This window comes from Anguilla anguilla, chromosome 12 (genome assembly GCF_013347855.1).
Source record: "Anguilla anguilla isolate fAngAng1 chromosome 12, fAngAng1.pri, whole genome shotgun sequence".
In the NCBI taxonomy this organism is placed as follows: domain Eukaryota; kingdom Metazoa; phylum Chordata; class Actinopteri; order Anguilliformes; family Anguillidae; genus Anguilla; species Anguilla anguilla.
The window spans coordinates 14,316,318-14,337,163 of NC_049212.1; the positions used below are offsets into that span (position 1 = coordinate 14,316,318).

The 20,846-nt window shown below is 44.1% G+C and overlaps 1 protein-coding gene across 2 annotated transcripts in view; it reads left to right on the plus strand.

The window, feature by feature from the left end:
* The first annotated feature begins 357 nt into the window (after window positions 1–357).
* The window catches only part of zbtb16b (zinc finger and BTB domain containing 16b), a 107,581-nt gene continuing 87,092 nt past the window's right edge, over window positions 358–20,846 (plus strand). The window contains exons 1-2 of one of the 2 annotated variants that reach the window (XM_035385278.1): window positions 358–467; window positions 4,715–6,095. In XM_035385278.1, coding sequence (XP_035241169.1) covers window positions 4,846–6,095 — 1,250 coding nt within the window. In that variant the 5' untranslated portion in view covers window positions 358–467; window positions 4,715–4,845. Of the gene's footprint in view, window positions 468–744; window positions 1,184–4,714; window positions 6,096–20,846 lie in introns of those variants that run through there. The other variant, XM_035385279.1, reaches the window with a different exon arrangement.

The following is a 20,846-nucleotide window of genomic DNA, read 5'->3' on the forward strand; positions in this document are numbered from 1 at the left end:
TGATAACAATGATACTTATTATTATTGTTATTATTATTATTATTATTATTATTATTACTACTACTACTACTACTACTACTACTACTACAGCTGCTGTTACTACTATTACTGCTGCTGCTGTTTTATGATGTCGTTCAAGTTGATGGTGGTGACGTCAATATTATTATTATTTTTTTAAACTTCACCTCTTCGTTCGCCGCCTCCTAATTAATCTTCACACTTTAGAAACCGCTTTATTCAGTCGAGCCGGCATTACATATGGCAGCCCCCTAGGTGTCTCACTTTCGCAGTGTTTGCATGGAGCTAAAGAAAGAAAACGAGTGAGTCAATGTCTTGACGTCACCGCAGTGTTGATTTGCTAACCCGAAAGCGAAGAGGAGCCAGTGCGTGCGGAGCGGGTACTGTGAACTGCGTTACTATGCTGCTGCCTCAATGCAACACATTCGGAAATAAAACGTGCTATCTAGGTGAGTACTAATAACTCAGGCGCGCAGTTTATAAACAAATATAGCAGACCCACAACTCTGCATGTGTACACTTATCTTTCCACATTACAAATTCTCAAAGTAATTCTTCGTATTTTTAAAATATTTTATCCCAAAGAAGCACACGTTTCTACCGCAACTAGCCCACATTGCACTAAAAGTGAGGGTTTTTTTTCTAGTTAAAAACAATTTTGTTTATTTTATGCAAATGTTTTTAGTCAACACAAATACTTCAAATAGTTGCTCATTGTAATGTACTGAAGTTAGTTTCTAGAATATTTGAAGTGGGATATATGCAGTTGAAAAGATGTAAAGTTGACGTAACAGGCTGGTTTAGTATTCAGGAGATCACAACAGGGGAAACGTGAGGTCTGGTCGTATTCTACAGTTCATTACACACCAGACAGTGTGACATGTTACGACTCTGAGTAACGGAGGCTTTCTACAATAAAGCATCAGTATGTTTACAGGATTTAAATGATGTTATAGGTGTGCTGTAACAATATTTTTGATTGCTCTTGAGGGGGTGTTGATAAGTTTAAAAGTGAAGATCAAGGCTTCGCGCTCTTGATACGCTGGCGAAGTGATGAGGTGTAATTGTTTATAGCTGGTGAATATTAGCAAACTAAATCTACCAGAAGACCTACTGGAATTAAATTACACATTGGAACACCGGCGTATTGGATTCCTTAACGAAGGTTAGCAAATCGTTCATTTTGAATCCACCCATTTTTTCCGATACACAAGGTGCTTTTTCTGTATTGTAAGGCAGATTATTCAGATGTTTTACAGCTGGCTGGGTTAGAGGTGCACGGTGTATTGATAGGCTGTTTGACCAGGTATTTCGTGCAGTCTTTACAAAATCGCAAGAATGAAGGATGTGGAATTCTGAAGATCTCAAACTACTGGAATTTATCAACATTGGCCTGAATTTATCAGTATTTTGTAAAGACAAACTGAATTTCCGCTTCAATAAGACAGTGTTCAAATGTATTATTTTGTTGACCTGTAGCTCTTTTATTTTCGGGTTACCGATGTCTGAACGTAAACATTTCAGTCAGTCTAAAATTGAATTTGGAAATCGTTTTCAGTTTATCACAAATCATTGCATTTTGGGCTGTATGGTAAGCGCTTGTTCGAACGATGTCAGTCAATACTGAGAGCAGAGGGGAACGCGTAATTAGATGGCTTTTCCGTAATTGGCTTGTTCCGTAGTAGAAGTATTTGGTACTGTAGGTTTGTTTAATAAAATAACACGAGTAGAAAGACGCCCTTTTAAATATCTAAAGTTACTTGGACATCGCTTATGAGCACGACCCTTTGTGATCTCTCTTGAGCTCGCTGTGCTTAGCGCGTCTCCGCACGCTTTGGACATTAATTGCTGCAGGCGCAGTTGTATTTTGATTAGCATGGAATAAATGTGTGAGTTACTTTTATTTTGCAGCATTATCCGTGACATGTAGACAGTCACCTGTGGACATACTGTGCATGTACGATCGCTTTTTTAAAATCACCTGCTGCATCTCTCAATTTGTCCACACCCAACCCATATCGGCATTAATGCTAGATATTAAATGTCTTAAGTTTGCCTGTATCTGTGCAGACCCCTGACTGAAAGAGGGATATATACGAAGGTGTAAACATTTATTGCGCGTTTCTATGTGAAATCATTTGCCTTGACTGTCTTATTTTAAGCCGGTTGTTTTTCTTTTATTTCCTATTTGGGTTCATTTACTATTTTGTTTTCCTTCTGGCAAAAAATAATGTTACGTAATAATGTTACATCAATTTACCATTAAAAAAAAACTGAAAAATGGTACAACCACAAAGTAAATAGGAACTGGTTTTCTGTGCTGTTTACTCTTCTGCGTGAAGGACACTGTGTTGTCCTTGCCTTTGTAAATGGAAAATTCTGTTCTGAAAAGACAAAAGCTCAGTGAGTGTTATGCCTGTTGAGATAATCTGCGAGTCTTTGAGTCAGAAATCCAAATGAAACATTTGTGTGTATGCTCTTTCCCAGTCAGCCAGCCAGTCAAAAATAATTTTACTATTAAAATAGCAAGAAGTTGGCTGTGAAACAGTGCTACATCTTAACTACTGTCTTCATCTGAACACCCCTATATTTCATAGCCTACTGTGAAAAAGTGTTTTATCTCTCAGTGGTGATCCAATACCCACACTTTATTTGGCCTTCTATTAAATAAAATTAAAAATAAAAAAAAAGGTTTTTTAAGCCACATTTCAATATTTTAAGTACTGGCTTGTATCAGATGTCAAGTTGAGTAATGGAAGCTTTTTGCAGCTGGCTGACCATGTCTGTTGGAAGTCACCTAATAACAACGTCCAACCAGAGCCATAACCCAGAGTCACAGCACATGCAGAACAGTTCAGGTTTATCTAAGCATTCATATCTATGTTGAATCTGGTAAATATTAGGTGTGTGATACATGATAGTGGATTTCACTCCTTTGAATTGGTTTTAGAAGGAGCATTAACAGAGCTAGTCACAATTATTCAGGTTTCTGTATTCTTTCATTTATCTAAAAAAGCCCCCCCCAACACCTTTTCCATATATCCTGCATTTCCACTTGAAGAGCATAGGATGCTGGTTATCTTAAAATGAGTTTTCGATAAGTTTCTCAATTAACGTGATGGTGCGGTTGTAGCCAGTGAACTGGTGCGTGTCTTACAGCTTGAAGCAGTATTTAAAATTGCTGCTGATTTGAGGTGATGAAACTGAAAGCAATGCGAGTAGAAATTTCACCACCCTGGCAAATGTAACATTTTCCTGTGTCTTTGAACAGTTCTCACAGAGCCATCTTCATTGAGTTAAATTTTAAAATGTTTTTTTTTGCACAAATCATTCTCAAGGCTGTTTATGTGAAAGGTACTCAAACGACGGGCTTCTCGGTGGCTCATTTCGTTAAGGCGCCGCGCTGTGGTGCGAGTACGAGCCCCGAGGTCTGGGATCGAATCCGGACCGCGCCAATGCCGACTGTGGCCTGTAGCTCCATAGGATGATGCAATTGCCTCGCCCAGGGAATGGAAAGGTTCAGTTAGTTTGGGGTCCATGTTTTATCGCTCTCTAACAACCTCGCTGGTCGGTTGGGCGCCTGCGGCCTGCATGTCAAAGCCGCATAGGAAGTGTCTTCTTGCAAGCTTGGCTGTTATCTCAAATGAATCTAGGGCATCGCTCTCCCTATGCTTTGTAGTGTTTCAATGCACTGTTCCTTAGAAATATCAATCGAAAATACATAAAAATGATTTATGCCAAGGTATCTATGCAGGAACTCTATGATATGACTGTCTAGTCATTATGCCTGATACAGTAGGCCACATGGTTAAATGCTATCATATCCAGATTTTCCCTGTTGGGTCTCCACCCTAAAATGAGTTGCAATGTTTTCTGAAGTTACGCTCGCTTTTAACTTATTCACTTGGGCTACACAGTGCTTTACTGACGGATGCAGTAGATGATATTGCAGGCATTCTTGTGGGCATGTTCAGTAAATAAAGGTTTTTGAGCGGTCTGTTTGTTTTGACACTCAGTGAGTGTGCCCTTCTCCTTTTCTGTCATGACACCAAGTGTCTTGTTGCTTGTAGATTGACTAGCTGTCAGCTTCATTGGGATAGTAGATGGTCACTAGCTTGTGTCTGGATGTTTCATAATGAGAGATTTGGTTTGGATAAATTTTAAAGTTATTTGTCAGGTTAGGGTTTGAAAACCGATTTGAGCAACTGTATGCAACCAACATATACAGTAAAGAAGTTCTGAAGAAGAGCACGCGTGAACCCCCACCACATGGCATAGTCTTGCGTAAAAAAATATGTTGCAAGCATGCGGCATATTTTGTTGTTACAGATTTATGAATGGATTTATGAACAGTTTTGTGAAGTGATCCATTTAACCATATGTAAACTATTAAAGATATTAAATATTTTAGCCATGTCTTTCAAATAAATCGATTTCTTTTATGAAATTCCCGTACTGTACACCAGGTGGCCATACCATGTTTGCATTTCCATACCTTTTCTATGCAATAACTGTAAAGGATCGCATTTATATTGTGCCTTTAGTCCCATAAGCTTGTTACAGTGAAGGGAAAACTCTCCTCAACCACAACTGACGTGTAGCATTTGTGTGCGTTTAGCTCGCATTTTGTTCAGAAAATGAGGTCATGTTTTGGAAATCTCTACAGAGTTGCGTATTCTTTGTTTCCTCTTCACAGATTGAACTTTTTCTGGTTTACGCGAAAGACGACGCAGGACTGCCAGGCGGACAGACGACAGTGCTGGGGGAAGGGCGGGGCTTTGAAAGGCAGGCCCTGATGAGTTGGTTTGCCGGTCGCTGGGTAACGTTATGGATTTGACTAAAATGGGCATGATCCAGCTGCAGAACCCCGGGCAGCCCGCGGCGCTCCTGCAGAAGGCCAACCAGATGCGGCTGGCGGGGACGCTCTGCGACGTGGTCATCCTGGTGGACGGCCATGAGTTCCGGGCCCACCGGACCGTGCTGGCCTGCACCAGCAAGATGTTCGAGATCCTGTTCCACCGCAACAGCCAGCACTACACCCTGGACTTCCTCTCGCCAAAGACCTTCCAGCAGATCCTGGAGTACGCCTACACGGCCACCCTCCAGGCCCGCGTGGAGGACCTGGACGACCTGCTGTACGCGGCCGAGATCCTGGAGATCGAGTACCTGGAGGAGCAGTGCCTGAAGATCCTGGAGACCATCCAGGCCTCCTCCGAAGACAACGAGGGCGAGGCCAACGCGCACGAGCGGGACGGCGGGGGGGCGGAGGAGGACGGCGGCGAGCGCCGCGCGAGGATAGGGAGGTGCGCCTTGCTCCCCAAGAAGCATTCCGCGGAGGAGGAGGGGGGCGGCGGGTACGGGTACGGAGACGCGGCCCAGCGGAGCCTGGCTCTGGCCGGCATGGTGGAGCAGAGCCCGTCCGTCTCCACGTCCTTCGGCGTCGCGGCCGGCAGCCCCACCAAAGCGGCCGTGGACAGCCTGATGAGCATGGGGCACTCCCTCCTGCAGGGCGCGTCCCGGCACGACGCCCGGGCCAGCCCCCGCCCCCCCTCGGGGAAGATCAAGACGGAGGCCATGCAGGTGGACGAGGCGTCGGGGCGGGACGGGACCCCGGGGGGCGGGGAGAAGAACGGGGAGGCGGAGCGGGGCAGGGACGACCCCGGCACCCCCACGCGCGGCAGCGTCATCACCAGCGCCCGCGGGCTGCACTACGCGCGGGAGGACGGCGGGCCCGACCCGCAGGGCGACGGGGGTCCCGCAGGGGAAGGCGTGACGGGCGGCCTGGTGGAGAAGCACCCTCCGTCCCTGTTCACCATGACCCCGAACCACAAGGGCAACCCCCTGCTGTCCATGCCCCCCTCCATGGGGCCCCCCCTGCACATGCCCCCCGGCCTGGCCATGTCCATGGACTTCGGCTCCTACGGGGCCCTCCTGCCCCAGTCCTTCATCCAGAGGGAGTTCTTCAGCAAGCTCGGGGAGTTCACCGCCGTGGTCAAGCCGGCCAGCAGGAGCCCCGATGAGCGCTGTGGGGTGTGTGGAGCAGACCTGCCTGACAGCGACGCCGTGGAGCAGCACAGGTAAATCACTGCGCTACCGTCGTCTGCTAAGCTAATAACATTGAGTATTGTTAGCATAAGTTAACTTAATGACGAGAACAGGCCATTCAGCCCAACAATGCTCGCCATTTTCCAACCGCTAAAGGGTACCTTGTGCTCACCATTTACCTACAAATTAGATAGTTTCTAGCCCTGTATCAAGCCTTGTCTTGAAAACCCCCAGAGTTTCTGCCTCAAGTGGGTTGTTATTTTAACCGTTATCATTGGGAAAGATGTCTCACTTCATTTGGTTTTTAAAAATTATTTTTTATAATGGAGTGAAAATGAGCGGTGACCTGAAAGTACATACTGTTATTCATTTTCAAGTGTTGTGTGGGTGTACTGTAAACATACTACAGTTTTTTAAAGCATAATGCAATCATATATTTGCCCATAGCGGTCTTTTGGTTTGTGAGCTCAAGTGATTCAAGTTGATGTTGTAAGCCTTTAACCTCTTTGGTTTCATGGAAGGACATTCTTTAAAAGTTTAAATGATTGACAGTCTGAAAATGTAATGCAACACTAATGTGCTCACAGTGGTAGGAGTCTGAGTGTACATACTGTACAGCAGTGATAAGCTGTGTTAAGCAGTGTTTGTCGTAGATGGATATATTTATTTTAAATCATTTTAAATGGGCAGTTATTGCTCTATGGGTGATTTAGTCGCGATAATTTTCTTCCATCTGCACTCAGCATTCCATTATTTTCAACTACTCTCAGATATAGGTTAATAGATCACAGTTTACTGTCGGTTGTAGTTTCAGTGATTTGAATGTTCAGTTCTCTACACATCTGTGATTGATAAATTTGCACATATTGTTGTAAACACGGGGGCTAGGGGTGCTGCAGGTGCAGTGTGTGGATGTGTGTGCCCACACACACACACACACACATGCAGTGTATTACATGTGCACACACGCTCAAGCACATGCGTGCACACATACACAGACACACATACCGACATAAAAATATGTACAAATACATACATGTACACATACAAATACTGCAAATTACAGATGCACGCATGCACACACACACACATTCAGTGCATTACAGATGCACACACACATACACACAGTGTTTCAGAAGCTCACACACGCTCACGTGCATGCACAGTCACACACATACACATACACACACTGGCCGAGGCCCTAACCCCCCTCCCCCTCGCTGGGCCCCAGCTGCAGGGCCCCAGCTGCAGGGCACTAGGAAGCTCAGGCTGGGCCCCAGGAAACGAGGGCTGGTCTGAGAAGCAGAGGCCTGACCTCTGCCTCGCGACCTCTGAGCAGGGCAGAGGAACCCTTCACCTTGTGACACTGTGTGAGGGCCCCTCTGCGTCTCACCTGCGCCCCAGGTGCTGTAAAACTGGCCCCCAGACCCCTTCCCAAATTTATCGCTGTGAGAGTTAAGCTGCCCACCAGGCCAGAATGAGGGGGCGAGTCGGCGACGTGCACTTATTACACAGCCCTGAGCTTCCCCTCCAACTGCCTGCAAGTCACCCACACCTGGGTATTGGGCTTAATGTGTGGGGTAACAAACAGCAAATCAGATCAAGTGGGAGATGGAGTGAGAGAGAGCCTGTCACGGGGAACGCAATATTTAGATGTCAGAAATACCTTGCTTGTAAGATAGCGCCTTGAGCGATACTTAATTGTCCTCACGTGCCAGAAGGGATCAGACGAGTGGACTCTTGTCCTTCTGATTTCTTGTTGTGGTTGTGGCACTCCTACCCTCGATGTTTTGATTGACGTCCCAAATTTAGTAGATGGCTATGGCCTTCCTGGTCTAATGACTCTCTTCATGTGTATTGTTCTTGGACAAATTAAAAGCAAGCTTTGTGTTTTTTAATTCATTCATTCATTCGTTTAGTTTCAAAATTTCACTCATATCAAAATTTAGAGCCAGTGCTTGTGAAGGTGTTTAGTTTTCAACCATGTTTGTACATTGGTTGCTCACGGTTTGATAGTTTGACAGTCCATAGTAATCTGCAATCATGTTATATGTAGAGAATTGGGTGCCCAAATGTGGGTGCCTTAAATTTGTATTACATTAAATTGGAAAATAGTTCAAATTTTTATACTAGTGTTTGTGACAAGCAACTTCTTGTGTTTTTGTTGCTTAATTATATCTCCAAATTCTCAATTGCCAGTCATAAAGTAGCTGCAGAGCCCTTTGTGCTTTGACATTTAGGTTCCCATTTGTCCTAATCTGTAGGAATTCCCAGTGGTTAAAGTTCAACCAAGGATACACTTTTCTTCCCTGGTGTGACTGTGGAGTGTAGAGAGCTGCAAATTTGATAAATGCCTCTTAATTTAAAGGGTGAAGCTAGTAGACTGTCTGCATTTGGTTCGTCTATTCCCAGTAAATACATTTCAGCACTTCAAAGCAAGGAACAGTGAACCACTGTGACACCCCCCACCTCACACCCCCCCCCCCCCCCGCCCCAAAAAAAAAAAAATAATAAAAGAGAAAAAGAAAACAGAATGATTCTAGATCTGCCTGGTGGGTTTTGCATTTATGAGGCGTGTATATGTGTTTTTACACATATCTGTGCATATACCCATTTGACAGATCTAATGTTTATAATTGTCCTTTCATTAGATTTAGCCAGCATCCCTGCACATTAATGAAAGAGATTAGCTGAATTGGATTCATTTGATCGTGATGTTGTGTGGCCTATGTATGTGTGTGTATGTGTGTGTGTGTGTGTGGCGGGGGGGGTGGCTTGCCTTTAGGAAATAATACAGTTATGGAATCAGACAACCTGTTTTTTAGTTACATTTATATGCAGTGGATGGCCTGAGGCAAGGCTTGAGAGAGAGATATGGGGGGGAGGCTATTTCTCCGTAGGGATTTACCTCTCAAACATTAGAGCGATGGACTCAAGGCTTATCTGACAGCTTCAGAAAACACCGATTGACTTCAAATGGTCTGAGTTCTGATTGAAATCCACTAATAGGAGCAGCCCCTTCCCACCAGACGACATTCGCAGCACTGAAAATCTCTCAAAGAAAAGCCTTCCACAGAAACCTGCGGGTTTTCTGAGGATAAAGAGAGACAACGCAACCTTTAACATCAGCCTTTAAGTGCCGTTCAACGGCAAAAGGGAATTATGTTTGCGTTTGCCTCTCACCATTGGAACAAACTTACATCAGTAAGCACCTTTATTTGTCTGTCTTTTTTTTTGGCTGGTGTGCATATTCTTTGATGTAGAAAGTGAATGTTGGAAGTGATTGTGCTTCAAATATATTTGAACAGTTTTATTTGTAATAGTTCGTAGGTTGTTATAAGGTTAAAGAATAGACTTTTGGCTTAATAAAGCACATTTTAGTATATGATCAAATGGCTTCTGACAGCTTGTAGAACAGGGGGAGTATTTTTAGGAGTTTAGTTGTGTATTATTTCCCTGTGCTTTATCTCCTATTAAAAAGGAGAAAATTATTCCCAATGTACATAATTCAGTTAGTGGTAGGTACGTCAGGTTAACTGGTTAAAATGACTTCCGTTTATGAAAACTGTGTGTGTGTGTGTGTGTGTGCGCGCGCCTGTGCGCATGTGGGTTTGCGTGCTTATTTGTGCATGTGATTAATAGCGTGGATGAGTGTGTTTGCATGCGTGCATATTTGTGTGTGTTGGGAACAGGGTGATTCCTTGAAGTACAATACATTTCCAAAAGTATGTGGACACCCCTCTAATTCGTTGTTTTTGGTATTTTAGCCACACCCTAATGGGTGCATAAAATCAAGCATCCAGCCATGTAATCTCCATTGACAAACATTGGCAGTAGAATGGGTTGTACTGAAGAGCTCAGTGACTTTCAACATGGCACTGGCATGGGATGCCACCTTTCCAACAAGTCAGTTAGTCAAATTGCTGTCCTGCTATATCTTCCCCTGTCAAATGTAAGTGTTGTTATTGTGAAGTGGAAAGGCATAGGAGCAACAACAGCTCAGCCGCAAAGCAGTAGGCCACACAACTTCACAGAACGGGACTCCCACGGGCTGAAGCATGTAGTGTTCTGGCCAACTGTAAAGCTTGGTGCAGGAAGAATGATGATCAGGGGCTGTTTTTTATGGTTTGGGCTAGGGACCTTAGTTCAAGTGAAGGGAAATCTTAATACTACAGCATACAATGACATTCTAGAGAATCGTGTGCTTCTAACTTTGTGGCTACCATTTGGGGAAGGCCCTTTCCTGTTTCAGCATGACAGTGCCCTTGTGCACAAAGCAGGGTCAATAAAGAAATGGTTTTCGGAGGTTGGTGTGGAGAACTCGACTGGCCTGCACAAAGCCCTGACCTCTACCCCATCAAACACCTTTGGGATGAATTGGTATGCCGACTGTGAGCCAGACCTTACGCCCAACATCAGTGCCTCACTGATGCTCTTGTGGCTGAATGGAAGCGAATCCCCCCAGCCATGTTCCAAAATCTACTGCGTCTTCCCAGGAGAGTGGAGGCTGTTACAGCAGCAAAAGGGGGGTCTACCCCATGGTTTTGAAATGAGATGTTCAGCAAGTATGTTGGGAGCGATGTTCCGATGTCCACATTTTGGAAATGTAGTGTACCATTTGTAGGCTGATTCATGACTGAATTCTTAAAATTGAATATTTCTTTTATGGCTGAGAAGTTTTCGATCTGTGCTCGAACCTTTTTTGGCACAACAGGAACTCTGTAATAAGCAACATATTTCACAGAATGCTTGGGTTATTTTATTTCAGGAAGTGTGTGCGTGTCTGTGTGTGTGTCAGACACTCTTGATTGCTTCGTAATGATTGTGCCCTCAATGCTTGACCAGACATTGGGGAAATCTCCTCTAAAAATTGCTTTTGATTGATGTGTCACTTTTGGGCAGTGGCTCACAAATCCATGTTGCCAACCAGGAGGGTTGCAGGTTTGAATCCCAGCTTGAGGCACAGCTGCTGTACAGTACCTCACCCAAGTTGCTTTAGTAAACATACAGCTCTGTAGCTGAAGAATGTGTTAAATTTGAACAATGCAAGTCATTTTCGTATAAGGAAGTCTGCCCTTCAGAATGAACATAAAGCCAAAGGAACCTGCTTCGGCTCTTGTCTGTAACATAGTAACAACCTGTTGGTGTGCTTATACTACGAGCTGCCGAAGCACATTATTTTTAAACCCCTTTATAGCTCATCGGGCTGTCAGTTTGCAACGCCTGGGTGGTTTATTCCCTAATACATATTTCATGGGCGACAGTGTTGTTGTCCTTGCTGCAATGAAGAAGAAGAAATGAGAAGCAGGCTTGTTAGAATACTCCCTGCTTGGTGTCGAAAGCATTTTTGTCTCTCTTTAAACAAAAAAAAAAAAGAAGAAAAAATGTTTTCTTTCTTGCACGTTAGCCTAAATGTGTGTAGCGTTGCCGTCGAGCTGTGTCAGCACTGATACCTGAGCCTCGGCGTTCAAACAGGAGGTGCGGCCATATCTCTGCATATCAGCAGAGGCTGATAACCTCTGTGGTCCGCTCTTCGGTGTATGGAGAGCAGATGTGGAGATAGCCACTCCACTCTGCCGTGAGGTCACTGATAACATCACAGGGCGTGGCAGACACAGTCTTTTTTACTCTCCTGTGCGGTGGTGGGAGTAGGCCCCTGATTCTCCAAACCCTGTTTCTAACGACTCTTACACTGGCGTCTCGGGCTGGAAGCCTTTCTGCAGCCAGTCTCGCTCCGTCACTCGCCGGACCTAGTTTGCTGTTTATCTGGAGCATTTCGGCGGCTTTTAAAAGAAATGGTGGTGCCGCCGTTTTGAACTGCCCTCAGCTTTGTTTCCTTCGCGTTCCTGTCGTGACAGTTTCCAGGTTTTTCGGTGGAAAAAGGAGAGTTCCTCATGATCGAATTTTGAAACTGGCCCCCATGGGCCACGGAACGTCTCCGCGTATCGCGGAAGAGTTTGTTTAAAAGTCTGTACGACTGAACACAACTGTCATTCTTACTTCCATGCGCTGTCCTCAGACTCAACATTGCTACTGGAGTTCTGCATCTTCTGAAAACATGCAACACGTCAAACCATCACACTCGTTTGATGTGTTGTACCTGGCTAGTTGCGATGTTGTTGCCTGTTTTGGTTGTTTTTTTGGGGGTAATTGATGCTCTTGTCACCCTTTACCAGCTACGCACAATCAAACAGCTCTTTGTTTGAAAGCAGAGCCATAACACAATGGGTATTATTATAAGTGGGTGTGGGAATTACGCAAAGGAAATCAAACGAGCCAAGGCTGCAGTGCCTTGTTCTGGGGGGGAAAAAAACAAAATGAACAAACAAAAAATTAAATTAAATTAAAAAGCCAGACCCTTTACATACATTTACATACATACCCTACATTAAATCTGTGAGTCACGCCCTCCAGTTCAGCATCTATGTACTTCTATGTCTATATAGTTCAGTTTCACAGGAAAAAAAATAACAGGATGAAATATAATGAACACAAGCATTTTAGATATTTTGAAATATGGGAATGCAGCCAACTGTAGTTGTATTTAAATGTACCAGTGATGCAAGATTAATTTCTCGTTTTATTTTTAGAGAAAAGGCTCTGATGCTTTTTATTGGTCTGGTTGCTTTTTTGATGGATTTTATTGGTTTGTTAAGGAAGTGTAATTTGTGGTAAGATGTTTTACTTTGTCCTTATTTATAAGGTGTAGTTTGTGCTACATTGACAGTTTATGGCCTTTTTGTGAGCATAGCTTGTGCCGCTAAGATCTTTATTGGTTGTTTGAGTAATATGGGTTGTGTTACTGTATTCTTTATTGCAGATGGTCAGAAGGATCAGGGGACTAATGTGTGAAGTAAATAAAAGTAGGGGGCTCTCTAGAGGAAGATCTGATATCTTCAAGAATGTCTCTAAAATATCTTCACTGTGAATGAATCACTTACTAGGGGGAAATAATTGGATGAAATCATAGACTGTGCCCAGACAGGCAATCGTACAAGAGCGAATTCTATAATCACATTATAAAAATGAATATTTTAATCACCTGTCTGGCAGTTAAGACTTCACTGTTTCTTTTCCGATTCCCATGTTTTACCCTGGCTTTCTGTGTGTGTTTGCCAATTGTTTCAAATGTAAGAAGTCTCAAAGTGTACTGGCTGGCTGGGCCACATATAGACTATGCTTAAAATGCCTGTGGTGATTACGTTCAAAACACGTGTCTCCTAAGTACAATTTTAACTTAAAAAATGTGCACATGCTTAACAGACAGAAAGACAAGGACACATATTAAGTTAAGTTATACTTTATTGAAACCCAATGGGGTAATTTGTCCTCTGCATTTAACCCATCGTTGCTACATACTGTAGCAGCAGTGGTCAGCCACAGTGCAGCGCCTGGGGACCAACACCAGTTCTGAGACCAGTGCCTCGGTCAAGGGCAATGGCAGGAGTACACCTAACATGTCTCTCAAATATACCTACCTGCATGTCTTTTGGACACGCAGAATGAAAAATGCATGCCCACGTGCACATACAAACGCACACGCACAAATGGATGGCACATGGGTCACATGTTGTGTGGAGTATGCTTGTTCCCCTTTGCTTGTTTTTGTGTGTGTGTGTGTGTGTGGGGGGGGGAGGTGATGATGATGATGGTGCGGATGTGGTTAGGGTGCTAGCACTGCAGCAGCCACAGGTGTGGGCCCTGCTGAAGGATGGCAGCTGTCATTTAGCGCTAATGGAGAAGGCTGCAGACCGTGTCTTTGGGGGGCCTTCAGGGTGCAGGTTCATCAGAGTATTCTTCCCCCCCCCCCCCCCCCCCCCCATTTCTTGACGATTGTTGACCTGTTTGTGAAGCGATTCCGAATAAAAATGTTTTCACAAAAACTCATTCTCTTTTGTTCAGACAGTTAAGGGAGAAAATATTAAGCTTATGACCCGATGATCCAGTTTGTGTTGCAGTTTTTTAAAGTAGTAGTAAAAGAACATTTCTCAGCACCTTCTGTTCGGCTGTTTTTGTTAGAAAATATGTAAATGGTAATGGTAAATGGTAAATGGACTGCATTTATATAGCGCTTTTATCCAAAGCGCTTTACAATTGATGCCTCTCATTCGCCAGAACAGTTAGGGGTTAGGTGTCTTGCTCAAGGACACTTCAACATGCCCAGGGCGGGGTTTGAACCGGCAACCCTCCGACTGCCAGACAATCGGTCTTACCTCCTGAGCTATGTCGCCCCCGACAACATGTTACTTCCTTTTTGGTGAACAAGACCTCAGCAGGAACCTGTAAATGCAAATGAATCCCAGGGAACCTGTTTAGCTTTAGTCTGGTTTAAGCCCACAGTAAGCCTGCGCCTCTCACAAACAGTATTTATACATGTCCAACCAAACACTCTTCCCCTCGAATCCCACTCGAAATTGATTTTTTTTTAAATGTTCAATAAAATGTAATCTCTTTGTATTTAAATCCAGATCTAGTTATCCCCCTGTTGCTGAAAATGAATCCTATGGATACATTGCTTCTGGGTGAAGACATTAAGGTGGACCTGTAACCCCAGCTCCCCCCGCCCCCGTCCCAAGCTGACCCAGCCCTTCCTCTTTTGGGCCAGGGCGCTCCCGACGGGCTCGTGCTGCAGAGAGCGGGAGCGCAGGGGCAAGCGGAGCGTGCAGTGGCCCGTGTGAAAGCATCGCCGCGGCGATGGAATCCCTGCCAGTTTCAAATTAGACCCTTCTGCCTGCTCCAACCCGGAGTGGCTCTAATTAGCTCTTTTGTTGCCGGGTGAATGGGGGGTGTGGGAGAGTGGCAGGGGCCCCCGATGGAGCGATAAGAATGAGAGAATAAGAAAAAAAAGAGGGGGGGGGGGTTGCAGGTTTAAACACAATAACTTACTATCCGTGCAGCCTGCAGGTAGGGCTTAGCCGCAGCGGTCGAGCGAGGATGCCGGTGTTTACTCTCTCTCTCTGCTGACTGCCGAGGACGCGCTGCTCTTCCGTCTGAAACACGTCGTTTACGCGTGATCGGAGCACTTAGCGTCTCGATGTTCTGCTCGTTCCGTGCAGGGATGGGGAAAGGAAACTGTGACATCTGCCTGAAAGCTCTCACCACATCGCTACATTAGCACTTAATTGACACGACATAGAACGATATTGTATGGGAGCCGGAGGAACTGCTCCTGTTAGAATATTGTTACTTTTGTGGCAAAGTTGTCATTTACATGCTTATTTAATGGTGGTAGCAGTGTGGTATGATGGTTTGGGAACCAGACTTATAACCATTCAACCGAGAGGTCGCAGGTTCAAATTCGAGGTGGACTGCTACTGTTATACTGTTGAATATAACCCTTATCTAAATTATGTAATAATATAAATAGGTAGTATGCAAGAGGTCAGTCTGGACAAAGCTATCTGCGAAACGCATAATATACAGTGGTTATGTAACTTTATTCAGCCTCTGTTGAATGGCTGATACAACAAGTGTCCCGATTACAGATCAGTTCCCATGATTCCTTAGTGGATGAATGACCTTTCCCCCCCCTTCAGATGCAAAAGCCCGTGCGAGACGACTTTGAACAGCGCTCCCAGACCCGCGCTCCCAGACACTTCCTGTAATCCGGCGTGATGAGCAGGCTGAACGCTGGAGGAAGGCTCGCAGCCGTGATTGATTTATGCTTCGTATTTGTTGACACAAACTGCGGGGAGGGGGATTACCGCGGGGGGCATGAATGATAGCTTGTGTTCGCTTTCCGTCGATGTAGCGGTATGAAGGAAAGGATCGGCGCGCTTCCTGTTGCTAAATATATTGGGGGGTTTGCCGCTCGCTTTCCCGCCAGCTCATTTCAGAAGGGCATGCCATCTCCTACGAGATGGGGATCAGAACGGGGTCCTGTGAGTAATCCAACCTTTCACTGTTGCCCAAAGGCCTCACAAAAGCACTAACGTTGTAGCATTAAAAATTAGCCTTATTTTGTCGTCTCATTGTTTGTGTGACAGTGACCAATCATTGTCGCTGCACTGTAGGGAGCATGCTTTTTCATTGGTTCAAGTGAGTCGGTGATTGACCGATAATTGTAGCTCCACCAACTGTGGGCTTCATGACAGGTCAGTCTCCCATACTATTGTGTGTGGAGTAAGAAATGGCAGTTGGTGAGATAGTGGCCACCCTGTTCACCTGATATGAACTCAGAAGAGCACATATATGACACTCTCGGACTGACCATGTGTGTCAATGGGGTTCCACAGCCACTTTCTGAGCTGTGTCCCACAACCCTGAGTGGAATATTTCCCAGAAAGAAAAAAGGACCCTAGTTGTGCTTCCGGGTCAATTGCAAGCACTTATGGAAGACCCCCGGGTTTTGTAGTTAATCATTTTGTTGATTGTTGAACCCACCAAAATGTTTTATTTTTTAAAAATAAATTTTCTGCTCAGAATGGCGCTGAGCATGTCCAGTTCCCGCTCCAGTTTTTGGAATAGCCAAATTTCTACAACTGCAGCCGTGTTCACGCAAACCCCTCTGCCAATTTTGGAGAGTGTAAATTTATGTGGTGTCTGCTTCATCTTCTTTTTACACTGCAAGCTACAGCTAAGCTCCAATAGAGTGGAGTCGGAGGAAGACCTTTTGTATACCACTTTAACATGCAGTCCGCAGGCCACTGATTGACTAGTGGGGGTTGCTAGACAGCGATCAACGCAGACCCCTTAACTGACTGACCTAACCATACCCTGTGCGACATACACAAAAATTGTGTCGTCTGATGGAGCTTCCAGCCAGTCAGCACCAGCAGGCTCTGATTCGATCTGAGACTGTGGGGCTCATCCATGCACCACAGCGCGGTGTCTTAACTGAATGAACCATCCAGCAGCCCCACAAAAACTGTTTTTTTTTGTTTATTTTTTTAAATAAAAAAAGTCAAATGTTAAGCACAAAGAAATGGAACCCTCATTGTCTGATGTCCTTTTGGGTTTTAAATCATGGTTTTGTTTGCTAATGTGTCAAGATAAAGAACGCTGAATTACAAGCAGTTCAGCTTTTCTGCTTTTCAAAATGTCCATGATTTGACAGTTAACTAATAACTGAAGCAACATTCATTTGTTGCATAATTAATGCCTTTCAGTTGCTTTTGTGTGATAATCATCAGATGTAAAATTTAACTCCATTTAAGTACTTGCTTTACATTTTGATGGCTGTGTTGCTTTGACAATACAGCAAGCAATATGTGCTAATCAGCTTGAAATATGGAGGGCAAGAACCTTTTTTCACATAGTTAATTTTGGTGTGTCATAGTGGACATCATGTAATTTAGCCAGTTGTTCCTTGGGCTTGATTAGAACGTTTCTGACAATCAACATGTATAGTAGTTGGAAAACTGCATCTGCAAGTGAACCTTCTGTTGATGTTCAGATGCCCTTCCCCAGGTGTTCAGTATACAGTTTGTTGTTGCCGTCAACATCTATAGCCAATGTTAGTAATATTTTATTTAGCGCTTGCGCTTGCTTGTGAAAATGACATAGGGATAGTCGGAGAGTCAATGAACACAGCAATGGTATACACTTTGAATAAAAAATGAGCTAGTGATTGCTGCTTTTAAGATGAAATATTTCAGTACTGAAAGAAATGAAAACACTCATTGCAAAAATGGCTGTACTTGAACTGCAGCTGCTCTGTATCTAATGGATACAAAATAGCAGTCCTTTCCTTAGAAAAGCACACACACTCCTGGGTCTTTTATTGGTGCAAAAACTGGCCCTCTAGGCCAAGTCTAGAGGCACATTAGGTCAACTCTTAATTTCTTGGCGGAGATGAAATGAGGAAAGAACACATCTATCATTTGGCTCTTGGAGAAGTTAGGTCTTTAATTGGTAAACTCATAATAATGTTGAATTTTCCTGTACAGGAAACCTATTAATTTGTGGATTCTGAACTGAGGCTAAATGTGTTGCAAATGAACAATTACAAGTAAATATATACAAATAAAAGCTTCATTATGTGCCATTAGGCTTTTGCTTTTATTTAAATTTGTTTGGGGGTGGAGAATCCATGAGATTTAAATACATTTTATGTGCAGTTTTCATGTCCCCGCCTTTGTGATGCTGTTGCAAGTGTTTTTGTTTTTTCCAGTGAAATGTTTGAAAACAAATATAGTTGAAATTATTAAACTAAACCAGCTGTGAAAAACCCAAAAGTAATTTGGCACAATATTTAGGTGACCACCTTTAAGGCTTTTTCCTAGTAAAGAAAAAAAACGTTTTCTCCAAAGCTTTATCTTTAGTTTCTTTTTTTTTTTTGGCGGAAACTGGAATTCCAAACAGGTGTTTTTGCTTATTCAGTTTCCTGCATCTTCATGTGCTTCTGTTTCCAGTGGAGACATGCTAAATTTGATACTTGACCTCCCCTCTCACACATTTAATGTGGGAATCAGCCGCAAAGGAATTTTGCCCAGAGGATTGGCAAGACCCATTCAGCATGGCACAATCTTTCCTGAAACCCCTACCACTTTTCCTACTGATCTGCCTGTGACTAGACGTTGTAACCAATGCTGCCATTTTCACAATTTTGTTTGCTCTAATTTTATGGCACAGTGACTTCATGGACTTTTGTGGAGAAATTGCTACACTGTGGATTCAGTCAACTGGTCCTTAACCTTCACTCACAAATAAATGCAAATGTTCTTTTTTTTTTCTTTACAAATATAATTTGACCAATTCAACATTCTTTGAAATTAACTTGACAAATGGTATTTGGGAATGAAATTAGTATTAATATTTGTGTAAAAGTTGAAGACAAATTTAATCCACACCTGTGTCCACTGATGAATGATCAGTATTGACTTCTTGCGTTAATTGATGTCTTCTCTTAACGTCATAAGATATGTCACTGTCACCTTTCCAGCAAGTCATTTCATCAAATTTCTGCCCTGCTAGAGCTGCCCCAGTCAACTGTAAGTGTTGTTATTGTGAAGTGGAAATGTATTGGAGCAACAACAGCTCAGCCGCAAAGCGGTAGGCCACACAAGTTTACAGAATGGGACCGCTGAGTGCTGAAGCGTGTAGTGCGTAAAAAATCATCTGTCCTCGGTTGCAACGCTCACTACAGAGGAAACAACGTCAGCACAAGAACTGTTTGTCAAAAGCTTCATGAAATGGGTTTCCATGGCCAAGCAGCCGTACACAAGCCTAAGATCACCATGCGCAATGCCAAGCATTGGCTGGAGTAGCGTAATGCACACCGCCATTGGACTCTGTAGCAGTGGAAACGCATTCTCTGGAGTGATGAATCACGCTTCAGTATCTGGCAGTCTGACGGACAAATCTGGGTTTGTCAGAATGCATAGTGTCAACTGTATTAAGTTTGGTGGAAAAGGAATAATGATCAGGGGCTGTTTTTCATGGTTTGGATGGGCTATAGGCACCTTAGTTCAAGTGAAGGGAACTCTTAATACTACAGCGTACAATGACCTTCTAGAAACTTCTGTGCTTCTAACTTTGTGGTTACAGTTTGGGGAAGACTCAGTCCTGTTTCAGCATGACAATGCCCCCTGTGCACAAAGCAAGGTCCATAAATAAATGGTTTGCTGAGTTTGGTGGGGAAGAACTTGACTTGCCTGCACAGAGCCCTGACCTCAACCCCATCCAATACCTTTGAGATGAATTGGAATGCTGACTGCAAGCCAGGCCTTACGCCCAACATCTGTGCCCAACCTCACTAACGCTCTTGTGGCTGAATGGAAGCGAATCCACACAGCCATGTTCCAAAATCTACGGGGAAGCCTTCCCAGGAGAGTGGAAGATGTCACCGCAGCAAAGGGGGACCAACTCCATATTAATGCCCGTGGCTTTGGAATGAGATGTTCAACAAGCACATATGGGTGTGATGTTCAGGTCTCCACATACTTTTGGAAATGTAGTGTACCTTTGGATTGAGAATATTAAACTACAATGAAAATAGCTGAGGTATAGGTTGCTTTGCCAGTGGCACAGAGGTGTAAACAGAAGCAACATATTTTCTGCGATACAAAGGAATGCTATGTATTTAATGACATGTGCTTTCCATAGTTTGGATGTTTAATATAGGGTACTGTGCCAACCGTTGTATTCAATTTACTGATGTTTTCATTGCAACACTGATCACCGGCATTCAAAAGGGAAATGGCAGTAATTCAAAATAGTATTCATTTTCATGATTTTATTTAATTATTTTAATGAGAGGATACTTCTCTGTGTGCCTGGTAACTCTGCCGCTTCTTTTTTGGGGGGGTGGGTGGGTGGGGGTAGGTCCTAGAGTGTCACATGTTCATGTTATTTATTTATTTATTTTAGCATTCTTCAAATTGAATCTCAAACATTAAATGGTCATTCACAAACAACCGTGCGGCCCTTTTAGTGTGTGAAGACAGAACGGACATGGCAGGATGGATGAGCGAGCGCCCCACCCCCGGTCGGGAGGGTCCTGTCTCTGTGGGTGTCACGCTGGCAGTTTGGGGGTCCAGGAGTCATGAGGCCGTTGTGGATGGCCAGCTCTGGTACAGTAGAGTGGATGCAGGGGTCCCGCCACCCGTAAAGGCAGGGTCAGAGTGGCCCCCCGTTATTTACAGTACTTCCTTTCAGTGCCCTAATGAAACGGGAGCCTCCCAATGCCTCATGGGAAGGCTGCTGTTTTTGCTCAGTCAGGCCATCACTGAGGTCAAAGAGCATGGGGGGAAGGGAAGTTTAGGTGGGGCAGATGTTCGATAAAGTATTTTGTTGTCCGGGCAAAGTTTGGGAAAGAAAAAAAGCAGACCTATCCCACCCCA